Below are 18,945 nucleotides of genomic sequence, written 5' to 3'. Positions count from 1 at the left end.
GATGACGGTGGGCAGGAGAGTGGGGTGAAGTTGTGGCGGTGGAGGAGGAGAGCGAGTCGGGAGGCGTAGTTGTTTTCTGGGGTGGTGAAGGCGACGGTGCGGGTGGCCGGGGTGGGTGTAAGTTGGGAGTTAATGGTACTTACTATCAGCATTGTATTTTATTTTCTGTTTATTGAAAAGAAAATAGAGATTGTTGGTTGGAAGTGGAATGAGGATATGAGGTTGAGTTTGTTGGTTAAGTTCATAGTGGTGGTATGGCCTGTGTGGCCGCATGGGCAATCATTTTGTCACTCAGGGTTTCCTACACGTCTACCACAAATTCGTGCGGGAGTAAAACGGATACCCTTTAAAAGTTGTACAATAATAGTCTAAAAAATCTACTTATTATTAGCAAGTGACTCAAACATTGTTTTTAATTACTGTAATACTCATACTTCTTATGTAATTTTATTCAAAAAGCAGAGGTTAAACAAAAATAAAAAATCTTGATGCAAAAAATAATTGTATACCATGCACTACTTTTTTGTAACTTGATCTTTGTCCCTGGTAAAACATTAGATTATAACGGCTATAAGCCAAGAATTTACCATGGAGAAATAGCCAGCAAAATTGGTTCAGTTTAATATTGGGTAAGAAAATTGTTGAAAATAATTTAAGATCTTCAATGTGTACATAACTTCCAGGGATTTCAAATTTTTAATCTCTTTGTTTTGAGATTGAATTCCCATATTGCCGCAGACTCTCCAAGACGGTTTGTATCTTCTCTGATATGTTGGAGTAGAGATATCTCTGAGCTACTTCATCTAAACCATGACGCGCAATGCGAGGCCATCCAAGCCTTGGTTCAGATTCATTATGAGATTCTAATAATGCTATCTTCCTCAATCCAGGAAGGTCAAATTCTATTGGCTCACCAACAATAATCTTAATGTGCTTGTTGATGAGTGGAAATGGTGGTCTTCTACCAAATAAGAAGTCTTCTGGCATGACCTGAATAAAAAAAGATTGGATAATGCTACATACATTAAAAGAAACCGGGAATGATCTTTTTTCAGGAGTTTGTAGGTCACCTCTCTTTTACCTGATGGAAACCATGGTGGAAAATTGGTAAAACTATTGGTGTCACTGGGGCACGGGTGATAAGACTAGCAGTTCCCCATTTTAATCTTCTTATCGGACCATCTTCTTGAGACACTTTCCCTTCAGGAAAGGTATGCAGCTAAAAAATCAAGATAATCATTACACAAAAGGCAAAATTCCATTAATTCTAAACTATGGACTTAAAACTCTTAAGACCACTCCATGATTTTTTTTTTTTTTTTTGACGTAACTTCTCCATGAGTTCATATCTACACAAATAGCTTGGAATACATTCCTCTATCTCAAAATTCATTCAACATTATGCACAATTTCAGTAACATATCATACTGCATGACAGCATCAAATACATGTGGATGCAACTAAACCTGTACCAGCCATTTTTGTCATATAAGCAAGTGATCAGTACTTAATAGGAGAAGCCCAATATCACTATAAACATGTTGATTCAGAATCATGGATTCATACAAGCATTACCTCCGAAACAGAATAATACTAGAAATACTCAAGCAAAAACAGCATTGTCTTAACAATTGTAAACAAAAATCATGTAAGCCTTCATATGCACTTCCATATTGAAAAATAAATAAATAAATAAATCCTCTAGGCAACCATGTTTCAGTTAGGAAATGAAGTTCACTAAATCATAACATTATATACATGGGAAACATTCCTATATATTACTGGTCAGGCAATATGTAATTCTATGCAAGAAAATTGCAAGTTAACAAGACCATACCCATTTCTCCATCACTTAAACGCTCAAGTGCTTCATTCATGTGTTCCTGATAAATTCCACCAACTCTTGTTACAGGTATGCATTTTCCTGTGCAATATACTCATTCAGAAGAGAGCACAACTCAAGCGGACTTCATGCATGCAAATCTGCTAAGGCTAAAGAAAAGTTTCACAGTCAAGACCATGTACAATTGTAAGTTGTAACAATGATGTATTGCAATATGATGTAAATGGTATATCATTGCATATAAATGGAAGCAATAAATGCAACAAGTAGAGCCAAAGGAAAGTTTAGTATGTGATACTAATGTAGCATCTTCCAGAAATAAGAACAGGATTAGCCAAGAACCCAAGACAACAAAAACATAATCTCACTGTGGCGTAAAGCCTAACACAAGTCTTCTTTGACAACATGAGGAAGCGTGCAATTCATCAGACTGACATTAGTAGAATTATAAAGGTTCAAAGATAGGTCATTATCGCCTAAGTCTATAAGATGTTCAGACTCGTGGGTAAATAAAATAATACTTTGTAAAAGCCAAAAATGTAAAAATCAAGAATAAGATACGGAAGAACCTACTTTTGTTTCAAAAAAGGAGGATATGACTTGACCATCTACTGAGACTATGTTTCTTCATTAAGTTACAAGTCATCATTTCACAAGAAGTTCTTTGCTTCTGAAAACCTCTCCCAGATAGAAACACAGTATTCATTTATTCCTATAGAAACAATTCTTTTTATAGGCTCCTAACATCGAACATCAACAAGGTCTGTGACAATATAAGTAAATCATCATCCATTACTTTAACAACAGTGAAGTTTCATACTAAATTCACTCCATCAGGCTAACTTGAAGCAATTAGGTCAGAAGCTTGAAAAAATAATGAAATAGATGCCATACGGTTATAAAAAAAGGACAGAATATGCATTCATCAAATGCATAAATGACAAGACAGATGGGAACCATAGCCAGTTAATACCAAGTCGAAAAAAATAAGACAGCACTGTATTTTTAAAGCATATATCTTCAGCAGCAAGTACCCATCTCGCCAATTTGGGATCTGTTATAGGAAAGTCCTTGAATCCCCACATGAGTGGATCATCCAACCTGTCAGAATTTACAGTTCCATCAGTCTAAGAGAAAACAGTCTCTACTAATTTACAAGAACAAGTTGAACTCCAACTACAATTACTGGGCAGTAATAACAAAAATACTGGTTTCCCTCTATTTTTCTTGTTTAGTTATTTTCCACAGCCAAGACTTTAGTTATAGTCTTATAGACCCTGTTTTGACTAGCTGTTAGCCATAGCTATTTGCATTCGCTGTTTTGATTAGTTGATTGTAATTTGTTGTTTATATAAAAGTGTTTGGTAAATAGCCGTTAGCTATTAGCTGTATCAATGTAAAAATAACCAAAAAGCTAAAAGCTCTTTTAGAAAACTCTTCATAAGAGCTTTTTGGACCCAAAAAAGCTCTTTCAAACAGCACTTTGGCCTTGTTTGGTAAAGAGCTTTTAGCTTATTTTGCCCAATTAGATGTTTGACCAATTAAAAAAGCTAATTTGGGTGTTTGGTAAAAATATTATAAAAAGAGCTTTTTAGGCTCAAAAAGCTCTTTTAAAAAAAAGCTCATTATAAGAGCTTTTTTAAAATTAGCTTATTGAATAATTAGCTTTTTGGCTCTTAAATACACTAAAATTGCTAACAATTAACAACTATTTACCAAACACTTTTACACAATCAGCTAATTATAACCGGCTAGTCAACCAGCTAGTCAAATCAACTAATACAATCAGCTACCAACTAATTACCAAACGGCCTTTACCAAATACCCCAAAGAGCTTTTTGAAATAGTCAAACAACACTTTTTACTCCAAAAAGTCTTTAACCAAACACCCCCTTAAACTAAACAGATCATTTGTAGGAGGCAAATTTAATTTATGTTGGAACAATAAGAGAACAGCGGCAACTGAAGATGAAGGAGAGGAATAATGAAAATCAAGGGTTGTGTAATATAAAGAGCAAGTGAAATTTCAATTGTTGAAGCAAGGGACTTGCTTCCAATATTGACCATTGGAGTTGAAATGAGGAATCAGTTTGACAAAAATTTGAAAAAGTTGACAAATGGCCAAAGTGGGACCAATCCAAATAGCAAATTAGTTGCTAAGCATCAGGGTACAAACTACTTAGAAAGGAAAGTAGTTTGAAATTTTATGTGGCAGCCATTGGAGTTGCCCTAAGTTGCCTTCTTTGAAAAACCAAACTTTGGAACTCCCTCTAGTTTCTGCCAAATATAAATGATATGACATGGTCAGATTAGCTTGTCATATTACATAGGATTTCAATCTATTTTCTTCTCTAGAAAGTTTGTATATTAATAATAAACTAATAGCTTGCTATTTAAATGAAATCTATTTGCCAATAAGTGGATGACTGCCATTCTTCTTCCTTTTGCAAACTTTATGTAAAGCAAATTAGTAGCCAAGCTAATTTCCCATTTCAACTCCAATGGTCAAGCTACTAAAAATTTTAGGCAATTCCTAGCTACTACCATTGTAGATGCTGTTGGAGCAACTCTAATAAACTTCTAGCTTATATTGCCATAGCATTTTCTCATGCTAAAAAAGCTGGAGCCTAAACTAGAGGATAGGATCACATGTCCTATTAGGCTATAATGTCTTGTGTCCTCCTCCCTCCTAATTTTGCCAAAGTCAAACCTAAACTTGATCAACAATGTATATCTAAGTCTGTGACAAGACAATGTGAAGTTTGTTCTCTGCACCACAAAGATCCCTATAACTAAACTAAGAGGTACCGGGGTCAATCACCCATTCACCCGGCAAATGCCGACAAGACTCTAGGTCATTATTAAATTATCTAGCATCATTCAACATTCAAGTACATAAATGCCTTCTCCAGCTCTCTAACCCCCTTCCACCTAATAAAAAACAGTCTGCTGCCGCTTCAATCGTTCACTATGCTGGTTTACAATTGTTGCACTTCTCCAGCTCTCTAACCCCCTTCCACCTAATAAAAATCAGTCTACTGCCGCTTCAATCGTTCACTATGCTGGTTTACAATTGTTGCACTTCTCCAGCTCTCTAACCCCCTTCCACCTAATAATAAACAGTCAGCTGCCGCTTCAATCGTTCACTATGCTGGTTTACAATTGTTGCACTTCTCCAGCTCTCTAACCCCCTTCCACCTAATAATAAACAGTCTGCTGCCGCTTCAATCGTTCACTATGCTGGTTTACAATTGTTGCACTTCTCCAGCTCTCTAACCCCCTTCCACCTAATAATAAACAGTCAGCTGCCGCTTCAATCGTTCACTATGCTGTTTTACAATTGTTGCACTTCTCCAGCTCTCTAACCCCCTTCCACCTAATAAAAAACAGTCTACTGCCGCTTCAATCATTCGCTATGCTGGTTTACAATTGTTGCAAAAAAGGGAATTAAACCGATCAAGTTGAGACAAAACGGCTAATATAAGCAATATTAAGAGCTAACACACCAGAAAAGCCTTAAAGCCAGTCTTCTTTAACCCCAAATTTCAACATTCTACCAGAAATTGCTAACATTTCCACATAAAAATTCCTGCACCTTTTCCCTCCAAAATCAAACAAAACTAAACAATCAAACTATTCTAAGGATCAAACTCCAGTATAAGAACCAATATACTAATCATAACAACCAGAATTAGTTATTTATTTATTTTTTTAACTAAGCGTTAAATTGCAAGAAATTCAACAACATCAATTGAAATTGAAAATGTAAAGAGAGAGAGACAGACGTGGACATATGGTTGCTGACAGTGAGAAGAGGAACACCAGGAGGACGAGATCGAACGAGATGAAGACGATTATCGCCATTGTGAACAGTGGTGGTGTTGAAAAGCGTCACCACCGCCTTGGCAAAAGCGCCGACAGAAGTGATGATTAACCTCCGGGGAATTCCGTACAAGTGTGACGCACGCGCCGCCCATTCCAGCGTTCTTCCCTTTCCCATTATCTCTCTCCTCGCCAAGGAGGCGGTAGGCGGGGCTACAACGGCAGCGGAGGAGGAGGGAGTGAGTGACAGCCTACACCCGTCTAGAGTAGACGGGGACTTGGCAGTTATTATTGATTTAGGGGGTTAAGGGATGGGCCATGGGCCATTTGAGAAGACTTGAGCCATACCAAAATTATTAATGGTGCATTGAATTGACCCATACCATACTTCATACAACCATTGTATGTTGTCCCTACATACAACACTATTAGAAATTTGACATACCCATTATTCTACCCAATAAAAACATGACAAATTAAAGTTGTATATAGGGACCACATACAACAATTGTATGTGTAGCTTTTACTCGGAGTAAGACTAATTAATAATTAAGAAAATGAGTGATATGAGTAAATGAGTAGAAAACGGATCAGATTTTATTGCATATTGGCTTTGTTTTTAGGGTAATTTATCGACAATTTATGAGTCAATTAGTGTAATAAATGTTTATTTATTATCTATTCTTTTTACTTTTAGCTTCTTATATGCAACCCTTATATCTTTTTTCTTGTTTTTAATATATGGATCTAGATTCAGACTTGTATTTATGGATTAGAAAATTTTAGATTCATTTGGGTTTTGATATCAAATTTACGGAAAAAAAAGGAATTTAATTGTAAAATAGTAAGAGTAAATTTTATTTGACTTAGCTTACGAACTTATACCGTTAACAAACTGATAGAAGTCACATGAATTTGAAATTTAATGGAACGCCTTAAGTTATAAACCTTGTGAAAAACATTAGTACACAAAGTTATTTTTTTTGTTATTAGGAGAGTCAAATTAAATATAGATATTACATTAATTTTATACTTCGTATATTTTATCCGATCTTAGCATAAATGCCATAAATTACATCATTCACAGAAACCCGCAAGTCGAATCTACATCAAATTTGGTTATCACTATAGGATCCATATTTGATTTGGTAGATTATCACTATAGGATCCATATTTGATTTGGTAGACCATGTTCGAAATTTGAAGATCCAATACACAAGCTTCGGATTTGGCTCAGGATTCACAACTATCTTCAACTACGAAAGTTTGGAAGTAGACAACTTGAAAATGAATGGACTGAAGCTGCCTGAACAAACAATATGTTTGCACTTATATTTATTTGGACACATAGATAGCGGTGGAAGTGGCAATAAAACAGGAATTGTACTAATATTTTCTCTGAAAATAAATACTTCTACTTGCATTGCTTACTTAATGACATTATATTTATTCAAATCAAGATCTATGAAGTCATATTAAAGTGATAAACTTGTATTTCCTTTCGTACATAGTAATATCGCATTGATAATTTTATTCAAACTAGTAAGAGTTGTAAAGACTTGTAACAGCATAACATAACAAAATATCTCGACCAAGGTAATACAAAACAAAAGTTGTTAAAGAACAAGCATGATCTTTTTATCCTTAATATTGGTTGTAGCAGAGCATTATTATTGAAAGGTTTAAGGATGAGAGTTGTGAACTTGACCAATCTTCCCAGATTTGACTGCTGGTGTTGGAGGATCTATTTTCACTTCTCTTACTGTGCTCTCTGTGTACACTGAACCCTGCCAATTGAAATATGAAAGCAATGCAACTTAGCTTAAACCATGAAATTTTGGTAGGAAAAAAACAATAAAATTTTGTAATGGAGGTAATCTAGATAGCAATTTTAATACATCGAAATCAAAATATATAACACGTAACATGTTCTTTCTCGACTTGTGAACTTTACTCAAAAGGAAACAATCACCACAATGTATACCTAGCAAGCCGCAGCTAATTAGTCGCGGGGATACTATAATAGTGACTAATAAGAATCGAACCCTTAATAATTGACTCTCAAAGGAAGCCTAAGAGAAAGAGATAAAATGTGTAAGAAATTAAACTTACAGTAGTGATGGCAAATTCCTGTTTTGTAAGTGAAAAAGAAGAGACATTATTGGAGGTGGACATATTTGTTTGAGAGTGCTCAGCCTTCTTATTATTACCACTATTCATTTTCACCTTTCTTCCTTTTTCCTTAACAATAATGGTGGATATGTGACACACTTATATATATATATATATATATATATATATATATATATATATATATATATATATATATATATATATATATTACTAATCCAGTGCAGTTATAATCATATTATAAAATCCCACACCAATTGGTTGTTGGTGTAGTGGTGAGTGGGGCTACACTTGGTAGGGAGGATCGCGTGTTCGTTCCCAAGCAACAACAATTGAGAGGAGACTGAAATCTAACCACCCAGAACTGATCCTCAAATTTGGATTAACCCAAAGGGTAAACCGGGTGGAACACCAAATAAAGAAAATATTATAAAATCCTATTAGATATTTTATTAAAATAGAAATGATGTAATATTTGTAAATTTTTTTTAAAAGACAAGTGGTGCAATATTAAAAGAACAGAAAAAAGTATATCGTCTTAGTGCTGAATATAAGCATTAAATACATTTTTCTTAAATCTTTTAAGATTGAAAGTCTATCATATTTCAAAGTTATGTATGGATTAGTGTTATTAATTCTGAATACAGGTTAATTCTTGATTTTTGCTTTTTAATCTTGAACGTCATTTTCCTATTAATTGGTTGCAGTTTGACCAAGTATATGATCCGTTGATTATACCAATAATTGACCTAAAAGAAATTATGTTTATAATTGCATGCATTTAATGCGTTTAATATTTTATCACAAGCACATGCTTACTAAGCATGACTTTTGTTTAAAAAAAACTTCAATGAAACAATGATTACGCAAGAAACTAATGAAGAGATAACTACAGAGTCGTACAAAAGTTTCTTGTCATGTGAAAGTATCTTCGACAATCTTAACAAAACCGTAACAAGTTAGGTCTACAATTGTTGGCAAAACAATACGTGTATTATTGATTTTTTTAATGTATAATTATAATATTAAATATGTTAATTAATGAACAAACCCAGATTTAGAGAGAGAAAGAAGAGAGAGAAAGAGAGACAAAGAAGCAATTAAGAGGAAGAAATATTTGTGGAGAATGAAAATCTGTTTCATTAATCTTAGTATGAGAGTATATATACATGTATAATACAAAAGTGGGTATGAAACCCATAACAAACTTTCTAGTAAACCGAGAAAGCACTAACAAACCACTAATCTGATGTAATAACCTTATGTGAACTTTACACTCCCCCTCAAAGTGGAACTGTCTGTGAAGAACAGGGCTGTCTTGCGCCCCAAGAATTTCTCTTTTCACAAATAAAAAGAATTTCTCTTTTCACAAATAAAAAGAATTTCTCTTTTCTCAAAGTTGAGTTTGATAGAAAGTCGGTACCCTTCACAAAAATGACGAATTTTTTTTTACTTTTCTGCATTTTCGAGTTGCACGAGCACACTCACAACACAATCACCACATCGAGTTGATTATACACATTGAGTCAGATCACATCGAGTTGAGTCATGCACATTGGGTTGTCATCACGTCGAGTTGAGTTTGCACGCATCATAACCCATTGAGTATATTGAGTCACACAATGAGTCAAGAACACCAAGCCTTGAGTCAACCTTAAGCCAATCAACCACAATGAGTTGAGTACACCAAGCCTTGGGTCAACCTCAAGAAAGCTATAAATATGAGCAAAGTCCTATAGTCCAAAATATAGATGCAGGTACACTAAGTTCCTGACGGACGAGTAACCTTTACAAGAGATTTGAGGCGATTTGATTGAGCAAAAAGGCACAAGCAACAACAACGAAGCCGAACGGGCAGAATGAGTCTGACCTTGATTCCAGCGCAGCACGACAGAAACAACGCGGCGCGACAGCAGTCGCCGCGCGATGAAACTTGACATGGCGCGTCGGACTTGAATTCCTACAGATCGATTTGCTGGACGACAGTTATCTACTTAAACCTCGTGATGAGCAATCGATTCTTTCTAAAGCAGATGATTATGCATTTGAGCCTCTTGATGAGCATTTGAGCCTTTTGAGCATCGTGATGAGTGATAAATGATTTGATTTGATTAGTAGTCAGCCCGATTACAACTTGATTGATGATCGGCCTGATGACGATCATCTTATTGATTGATTGAGTACGCCTAAGCATTGGCTGAATACATTTGAGTATAGATTGAGAACGCCTAAGCATTGGCAAAGCATATTTGAGAACGCCTAAGCATTGACTAAGCACATTTGAGTAACACCTAAGAATTTGTTGAGCACATTTTCAGTACACCTAAGCATTGGTTGAGTCCGCTTAAGCATTGTGGAGTACATTGATTGAGTACTGATTGAGCATAATCACAAAGAATTCCTAAGATGGAAGATTTCTACGGAAATCAATTTGAAGCTTGGTGGGACCTTGAGAGATGAGGTTTTTACGGTATATTTTCTAAAGATGGAGGAGATACCACTTCCAGGAGTGAAGGCGAGAAGATTTGAAGATGGCAAAGCATGCAATCTTCGACAACATTCCCTAAGATGTGGAGGTTGTCATTATTTGACTTGAAGATGGATGAGCATTGCGATCTTCGACAACATTCCCTAAGATGTGGCGGTTGTCTTTCTTTGACTTGAAGATGGCTAAGCACTGCGATCTTCGACAAGATTTCCTAAGATGTGGAGGTTGTCCCCCTTTGATCTGAAGATGGCTAAGCACTGCGATCTTCAAAACATTCCCTAAGATGTGGAGGTTGTCACTTTGATTTGAAGATGGTTAAGCACTACGATCTTCGACGACATTCCCTAACATGCGGAGGTTGTCACACAATTTTTGAAGGCGGCTCGTGATGAGGTGGTCTTCGACAGCGTTCCCTAAGATTGCGGAGGTTGTCACCTGATTTTTGAAGACGACTCATGATGTGGTGGTCTTCGACAACGTTCCCTAAGATTGCGGAGGTTATCACCCGATTCTTGAAGTCGACTCGTGATGAGGTGGTCTTCGACAGCATTTCCTAAGATTGCGGAGGTTGTCGCCTGATTTTTGAAGATGACTCGAGATGAGGTGGTCTTCGATAGCATTCCCTAAGATTGAGAAGCTTGTCACCTGATTTGAGAAGACGACACGAGATGTGGCGGTTTTCGACAGCGCTCCTTAAGATTGAGTAGGTTGTCACTTGATTTGAGAAGACGACTCGAGATGAGGTGGTCTTCGACAGCTTTACCTAAGATTGTGGAGGTTGTTAAACAAAAAAAATTTGATCCGACGAGATGTCACCTGGAGGCGTGTACCCGACGGTGCAAGATATGTGTTTCTTTCCCTTAACTCATTTATTTTTGGAACTATTGCCCTCTGCAGGTCGCAGAACGTTCTGAATCATTCTCCGTTCCTATCGATCTACTTTGACTTTTGTTTTCGAAACTTACGTTTCTCCAAACTCAGTTAAAGTGGAGGCTTCTGTAGACACTTGATTGTGTCTTCCCAAAAACAAAACCCAGTGATGAGTATATTTTACATCTTTGATTATCAAGTTAGTTGAAGAGTCTTGTGAATTTCTCTTTAGCCTTAACCATTTATAACCTTTCCTTAAATGCTTTAAACCCAAAATCATTCATTTTGTGTTCTCTTTATAAAAATGTCCAAACCAGTCTATTTTTGGTCCATAATCCTGATCCAATTATTTTGTAGTTAGATGGGGCTTGAAAAGAGATTTCCAACGATATATTATAAACCCAAATCCGACTTATAACGAAGAAGTTATGGCCAAAATACTAAACCGAGCCCAAATCGGATCTAGGTCCACCTTACCTACGACCCAATGATCATGTGGGGGGTCCAATACCTTAATCCCAATACTAAACCAATTAGGATTAACTAGGAGCTTTTAGAATCCTCTACAAGGTTCTAATCTATCCTTTCCCTGAAAGATAAAGATTTAAGAATTTGATGTTGAATAAAACATCTCTTTTTGATAAAACCTAATCCCGGTCAAAACTGAATTTTGTGCCTCGTAATTTTTATCAAAATCTTACATTGTTGGATAGCCCTTAAATTTCCAATGATATATCATAATCCCAATTCTGATTAGAAACGAAAAAGATATGAATGAATTGAAATACCAAACTCTATCCAAAACTGACATTGTTCTACTATTTTGATCATATCTTTTATTCTACAAAAGATATCAATTTGATTCTAATTGGGTTAGAAAGTAGACTATGATGTCTAAAGCAACTATGATACGGTTCAACTTTGATCTCTTAATTAAAGTTGTATAATAAGATTAGAGTTAAGGTTTGTCAATATTAGTATAAGCACCCCGTCTTAAACAAAATACATTTAACACTTTTTTTTAAAACCTGTGTATTTTATAAACATTATTGTGCTATAATTTAGGCCGAGGTATATTAAGTCCATCATCACAGCCAGTCACATACTCACAACAGCTATAGCTACAAGAACCATCAAACGGCAGAAAACACACACACACGCACACACAACCCAAAAAAAGGAAAGAAATCAAAACAAAATAACTCATTAGCTCTATTTATAAATCACTAATTACATTATCACATTCCATCCACTCTGACCACTTTCTATAAATGTCCATTCTAAAGATTTATAGCTACAAGATCAATAACCAAAAGATTTTTAGCTATACGGAATAATATTTAGTTCAATTTTATAAGTAGACAACTTAAAATAAACGCATCAATAAAAAAATGTTCACATATTAGGCTATACATTGGTGATCTGACTCTTTAGAAGACTCTTTGGGATTAAACTACTGCCATTGTTAAGGCTACTAACTTTAATCTTTATTTGACACACTCATCTATTTTTGTTGATTAACTTTCATATTCAAAATAAATCATGATTAGTTATAGTGAAACAATTTTAGTTTGAATTTCAGTCTTATAAAGGTGTGAGTAAGCTACTTTATATCTCATCTTGTTTTTTACACTAACATCAATCATTGAGATGAAAAAAAAAATATTATTTCTAAAAATTTAAAGAGTCTTTAAAATCACTTTTCTTATTAAAATAGACTATGACTTATTCTTTTAAGCTTTAAAAACTTTCAGGAACTTATATTAAGTTCAGATAATTTGAAGTTGCAATCAATAATATTGTTCCCTGCATCCATTCCCTTCCCTGCACACTATTCCTCTCCCATCCCCCTTACCTACACCACTGCACCCCCTCCATGGCCCCTTCCTTGGACAGTACAGTTTAAATTTGGAATTTCATATTACAATTACAAAGCACAACCAAGTAATCGACCAACAATCAAAGTTAAAGAGCTTCATTTCAATAGAGCATTCGAATTATATCTCAAGTCCAACAATAAGTGGAATGCGACAATAAGATGATCATCCTTAAGCACGATGTTTAGTGAGTTTGTGACGCATGTTCTTTCACAGCAAAAATCATCAGTATCAAAACTATAATTTCATATTAGAATTCCCAATTGCAATCAAATTAAACCATCACTTTATATAACAATTTCACACTGAAATTTCAGATTACAAATTCAAAAAGAGCAATCAAATTCATGAACGGAAACTATATAAAATAGGGCAATAGGGCAATCGTAATTTCACATATTTAAATCTCAAATTGTAAAACAAAAGAGTAGTCATTGGGTTTTTCTTTCACAAATTTAAACAATCGCAATTTCATAATAAAATTTCTATCAAGTTTTATTAAGAAATCGGGCAAGATATAATAACTATCAAACGATTCGCAAAGAGCAATCAAATTCGTAAAAACAAACTGAATTAATATCAACTTATCGATGATGGAGTGAAAAATTTTCAGGCGATCGACAAAAGCGTAGTTGAAAGTGTCACTTGAGATATTAGATTGTGTAGTTGCGAGAATGAATTGGGAAAAATTAGAAATTAAAATTTTGAAAAACTGACGAAGTCACGAAGAGCCATTGCTTGTTGGTAACTGTGGAGTTGAGCCGCCATGTAGGATTATAAAATGTATTTATAGCTAATTAGAGATTTGTAAATTCTTTTAGAATTAAGTAATTCAAATGCCATCTAAGCAAAATTGGCGAATGAGATTTTAAAGTTTAAATTAATTAACAATAAAATATTATCTTTTGAGATTAGAAATTTAATCTAAATATATAACGAATGAGAGAAAATTCACAATTTATTTTAAAATAAAAATATTAAATGATGATATATTGCATACAACGAATAAAATAACAAATTTTTACATATACAAAAAAATATTTGTTTTAAACAATACAAATAGGCCGTACATCGCACGAGATTCATCTAGTGTGTATACTCCAATAATTAAGCATTTTTTTAATTTAATCTTTGTTTTTTTTTGTAAAAAAAAAACAAAAAAATTCTAAAATAAAACCTATCCGATTTTTATCGGATCTCACGCCTAGGTTTAAGATTTTAGTCTTTCCCAATTCATTATACGGTCGTACCTCCTAAAACTTAGCGGGAAAATGGATTTAGCGGGAATTCCTTTTCGAAACTGCACTAAATTATACCTCATGAAATACTCCGTATATTTTTAAATTCAATCGGTTTGAAGAATTACCTATCTAGATAGAGACTTTGTTTTTTTGTGATTATATTCTAATCTAATAAATTTTGGGATTCGTGAATTTTAATTTATTTATTTTGGGATTGTGCAAATATTTTGGTGTTTAATTATACCTAAACATAATTTTAATGTGGCACAAGTGTTTGAATGCAACAGGGGATAAAATACCTGTGGCACAAGTGTTTGTTTGTCACAAAATAGAATTACCCGTGGCACAAGTGACAATTTGCCACAAGAACAAGTTACTCAAGGCAATGTTTATTAGCCATGGGAAAATTGTTTAGCCGTGGTACAAGTTTAAATTAGCCACATATTTTTATTTTCCGTGGCGTAATATTTTGTTGTCATTTAAGTTTATTGGTTGAATTTATTTTCCCGTGGCAAGATCAAATTATGCCACGAATTTTGAATTTCCGTGGCATATTTTGTGGCACAAGTGGTGAAATGTTGAAGTGTACATTCTTAGGCGACAATTGTATTGTCGTTATCTTTTCCAGCAATATTTTCTAAACATGTTGCCTTAGGCAAAGGAAAAGCAACATTTTAGGTGATTGTTGTCTTTAATGGTGTATAGCAACACTTTTTTAATTGTTGCACATGGATCTAGTAGTATTATTTTGGTTCATGGTAACATTTAATATTTGTTGCCTTAGGTGATCAAGGGTAATAGTTTTTTTAGTGTTGCAATTTTAGGTGTTGCCTATTCTCATTATTTTTGTAGTGATATGTATATAATTTTGAAGTAAGTTTGTAGTAGTTAACTAATAGTACAACTATAAACACAAGTACAAAACAGAGTACTTTGTACTCCCTCTGTCCCTATTTTATTGCCCCATTTGACTATACACGGTCTCCAAGACGCATCTTAAAACGTATATATCTTTATGTCCATACACGTGAAAATTATAAAAACGTGATATTAATAAAATATACAACGAGACGAATCTAACAAAACCACTCATGACTATATTATCGTTTATAGATTATCGGTAATTTATGGTCAAAGTTTTTAAAGTATGACCCTAAAAATGGCAATGGGGCAAAAATAAAGGGATGGAGGGAGTACATACGAAGTACTTTGTATGTAATAACAAGAGCTTCAATAGACAGATGATGTACTCACATATATAGATAATCACATAACACTCCCATCAAATGTAATATGTTACGTAACTATTTTACAATCACATCATATCAGTTCAAATTTATTCTCGATCTCCATCTCTCCACACTGAAATCAAGATCTATTATGGAGTACATGTTAAACGAACATATCATGCACTTAATAATTACTTGTATTAACTACTTATCAAGAAGACTAATCAAAAACAAAATATAAATTGTTACATAATACGGAGTATATTACAAAGTTGATCAAAATAATATTTTTAGTTGGAATTTTCATAATATCAATGACACTTAAATTATTGCATGCAAGTATGCAACAGAAGTTTGTCAAGTTTCGTCAAGCTTGCGAGCTGTGAAGTTGGCCATTTCTTCCAGCTTTGATAGTTGGTGTTGGAGGTTTGGCTTTTAATTCTCGCGTTGTGCTCTCGGTGTATACTTCAACACGTCCTACCTATAAATTAAGACAACTAGTTAAATCAATTAAACATAAAAATTGTCTGTACTTAATATTATTACTAATGGATGTTTTTACAGCGGTATTTTGAAATATGACTATCATATTATTTTAATGATAAACAATATAATTAGTTATTTTTTCACATTATAATATAGATATTAGATACAATTAGTATTCTAACATACACAATGCAAATATAATTTTTGAAAATTTGAATCCAACGTATAATAAATATTTTTCGAGAAACTATAAATTAATAATAAAAATTACATAATATAAATAAAACTAAAACTTTGATATATATGGTTTAAAAAAAAAATTGATAAATAAAAAAAATGTTGATGATACTATTTTATACCATAAATAAAGTAATATAATTTATTACTTGGAGAAAATTTGTCAATTATGAACTATATAGTCATTAAAATATTATGGTAGTTATATTTCAAACGATCACTATAAAATTTTCACTAATCAAGACTTTTCTATGTATGTTAAAGTAATTATAAACGATTTTACGCGTAAAAAAAAATAAAAATTAAATTTTTGTATTAGATAAAAAAAGGTACATAGAACTACCTCTATTACCTATTATATATACAATTATTGAATTTTTTATATCTCACAAATAATATCTCAAAGTTGCACATAATATGTAACGGATAATATTATTATTATTTTTTGACAGCAGTATTAATTTTACATACACAACATACACGTATAGTGTGGAGAACTTACGGTGGAGATGACAAGTTCATGCTTTGTAAGAGACACATTGGAGCTGGGTTTTTTTGATTGAAGGTGCTCCATTTGACTATTCATTTCTCCCCTTACTAATATTTTTTCTCCCTTATAAATCTCTTAGGATGAATGATGAGCTTTACGAATATACGATATATATATTGATAAGAAATGATCAATAATACAACACAAATATGTAATTATTACTCGCGTTTTAAAAACTAAAATGATTGTGTTAGGTTAGTTGAGTGTTTGACTAATAATGTACACGCAACGCAACTTCAATTCAGACAGGGGTTCATTAGTTTATTAACAGCAGCACATGCATGCAAATCACGATTGTTTATTTTTTTTAAAAAAGATTTAAAAAATTAAGGAAGAAATTGGAAAATGTTGAGTCCCTTAGGTTTTGAATGATGGTTTTGAATGATGACAAACAGCTATGGGAAACAGGTTTTAATAAGTGTTGAAAACAGTTGGTGGGAACCAGCTAACATAGAACACTGTTTCCCCAGACAAGTTATTACTTACATGAGTTTTCTTATTGAACTAACTTGTCTTTATACAGGGAACAGTTATATGATAAAAGTGTTATGTACTGGTAGGGAACCAGTATGTACTGTTTCCATGGTTGCTACGTGGTAAAGCAGTCACATACTCTTTATTGTGCATTAACCATGTTACATGTGCAGTAGTTGAGTTGATTCCAAGACTTGGAGCATAGAAGCCTTTCGAAGATATTTCGAAGAAAGATTGTTTGCTCATAATAGAAGTATTCAAGGAAGATTCAAGTCTTGAAGATTACATGAAGAAAAGACGATTTATGCTTTAATATGTTATCTAGGTTTTCATGTAATATGCTCCGTAGTATGCTTGCATGTTTGGGTTATATAAGTGCTTAAAAATATATTGAAGTATGATATGAAATCTGGTACAAAGTTGGAACAGGTTTCATAACATGTTTCAATTCAGGGAACCAGGTCGGGGAACCAGGTTCACTGTATTCGAGCTGCCGTTTTGGAAAAAGATTTTACAAAAAGATTTTTTCGAAAAGATTATCTTGAAAATATATTGTGCAGCTGGAAATAAGATGAAATATTCTTGGTTACCTAAAATCTAGGAGTATTTATCTTAATTGATTCTATCTTTGTGATTAAATCAAATAAGATAAAAACTTTCCTAAAATTACATTATATCTTATTCTCTAAGATTGTGTGATTTAAGGAAACTAGGTTTTAGGAATCTAAGCTTATATAAACTCATCTTATTTCACATATTTCGTGTGCCTCTCTAGAAATTAAAAGAGCAATTATTTGAGAGCATATACTTAAGCACTAATCCCATTCATCAAGTCATATACAAGAGCATTCTAGTACTTAAACTTTTTCTCTTAATTAGCTTCGTAGAAGTGAGATCAAAGGGGAGTTCTTGATTCTTGTATTGAGTCTTTAACAAAGGGGTTAAAGGCTGGGTGAGTGTTTGTGAGTTCAAACACATTGGGCTTACGAGTGTAAGTCGAGAGCACACTCGGAGTAGAGTGTGGGGTTTGCTGGTTCCCGGAGTAGGGAAACAGCAGAGTGTTCTTTGTCTTTGTTTTTCGGAGTAGATTAATAAAGAACTTAGGATAGGAGGACGTAGGCCTGAGTTGGCTGAACCTCGTTAAATTTGTTGTGTTCTTTATTGCTTTGTTTTATTTCGTTAAATTTGTTGTCTTCTTTATTGCTTATTTATATTCCGCTGCGTACGGGAACCAGCACAACTGGTTCCTCACACATAATCCGAAAAGAAGCAAAATTAGCCAACGATTACTTAACACTCAATTCACCCCCCCCTCTTGAGTGCCCATTGAACCTTCAATTGGTATCAGAGCCTAAGCTTCTCGAAAGAGTAACATCTAGAGGAGTTAAGAATGAGTACTCAAGAATTAAGTGCAATCGGTTATGACAACAAGTCACCCAAGTTTAATGGAAATAATTATGCTTGGTGGAAGAACAGGATCCAGAATGTTATCATGGGTATTGATTATGAATGCTGGCTCGTAGTTAAAAATGGTCCTAATATCATTCTCAAGACAGATGTTGAGGGGAACCAGGTTCCCAAGAAGGATAGCGAATTGGTCATTGCTGATTACAAGTTGCTGGAAAAGAATGCTAAGGCAATGTCAATACTACAACAAGCAATAGGTGAGACCGAAACAAATCGTATCTCTGGCTGTAG

The 18,945-nt window shown here is 33.9% G+C and overlaps 1 protein-coding gene and 1 long non-coding RNA gene across 2 annotated transcripts; both read right to left on the bottom strand.

The window, feature by feature from the left end:
• Positions 1-485: 485 nt before the first annotated feature.
• On the bottom strand, positions 486-5,977 carry LOC110702240 (N-acylphosphatidylethanolamine synthase-like). The gene is made up of 5 exons (XM_021879948.1): positions 5,629-5,977; positions 2,817-2,944; positions 1,833-1,924; positions 1,082-1,219; positions 486-990 (listed from the first exon to the last, which is right to left on the bottom strand). The coding sequence occupies exons 1-5, from the start codon at positions 5,841-5,843 to the stop codon at positions 697-699; spliced, it is 867 nt and encodes a 288-aa protein (XP_021735640.1). The 5' UTR covers positions 5,844-5,977; the 3' UTR covers positions 486-696.
• A 9,510-nt stretch (positions 5,978-15,487) lies between these two features.
• Positions 15,488-16,863, bottom strand: LOC110702235. Its single transcript, XR_002507454.1, has 2 exons — positions 16,726-16,863; positions 15,488-15,981 (listed from the first exon to the last, which is right to left on the bottom strand). It is a non-coding gene; the product is annotated as an uncharacterized LOC110702235 (long non-coding RNA).
• Between the last annotated feature and the right edge of the window lie 2,082 nt (positions 16,864-18,945).

This window comes from Chenopodium quinoa, unplaced genomic scaffold (assembly GCF_001683475.1).
Source record: "Chenopodium quinoa cultivar QQ74 unplaced genomic scaffold, ASM168347v1, whole genome shotgun sequence".
NCBI classification, from domain to species: domain Eukaryota; kingdom Viridiplantae; phylum Streptophyta; class Magnoliopsida; order Caryophyllales; family Amaranthaceae; genus Chenopodium; species Chenopodium quinoa.
The sequence above is the reverse complement of the archived record's forward strand: the minus strand, read 5'-3'. Positions and strand labels throughout refer to the sequence as shown.

What these genes read in the sequence shown, in the direction of transcription:
- LOC110702240 (XM_021879948.1), bottom strand. Translation starts at nt 5,843, where the DNA reads ATGGGAAAGGGAAGAACGCTGGAATGGGCGGCGCGTGCGTCACACTTG. An exon ending in GTCAGCAACCATATGTCCAC is followed by an intron (nt 2,945 to 5,628) that starts GTCTGTCTCTCT and finishes AAATTCTGACAG; the next exon opens with GTTGGATGATCCACTCATGT. An exon ending in GTGATGGAGAAATGGGTATG is followed by an intron (nt 1,220 to 1,832) that starts GTCTTGTTAACT and finishes TTGATTTTTTAG; the next exon opens with CTGCATACCTTTCCTGAAGG.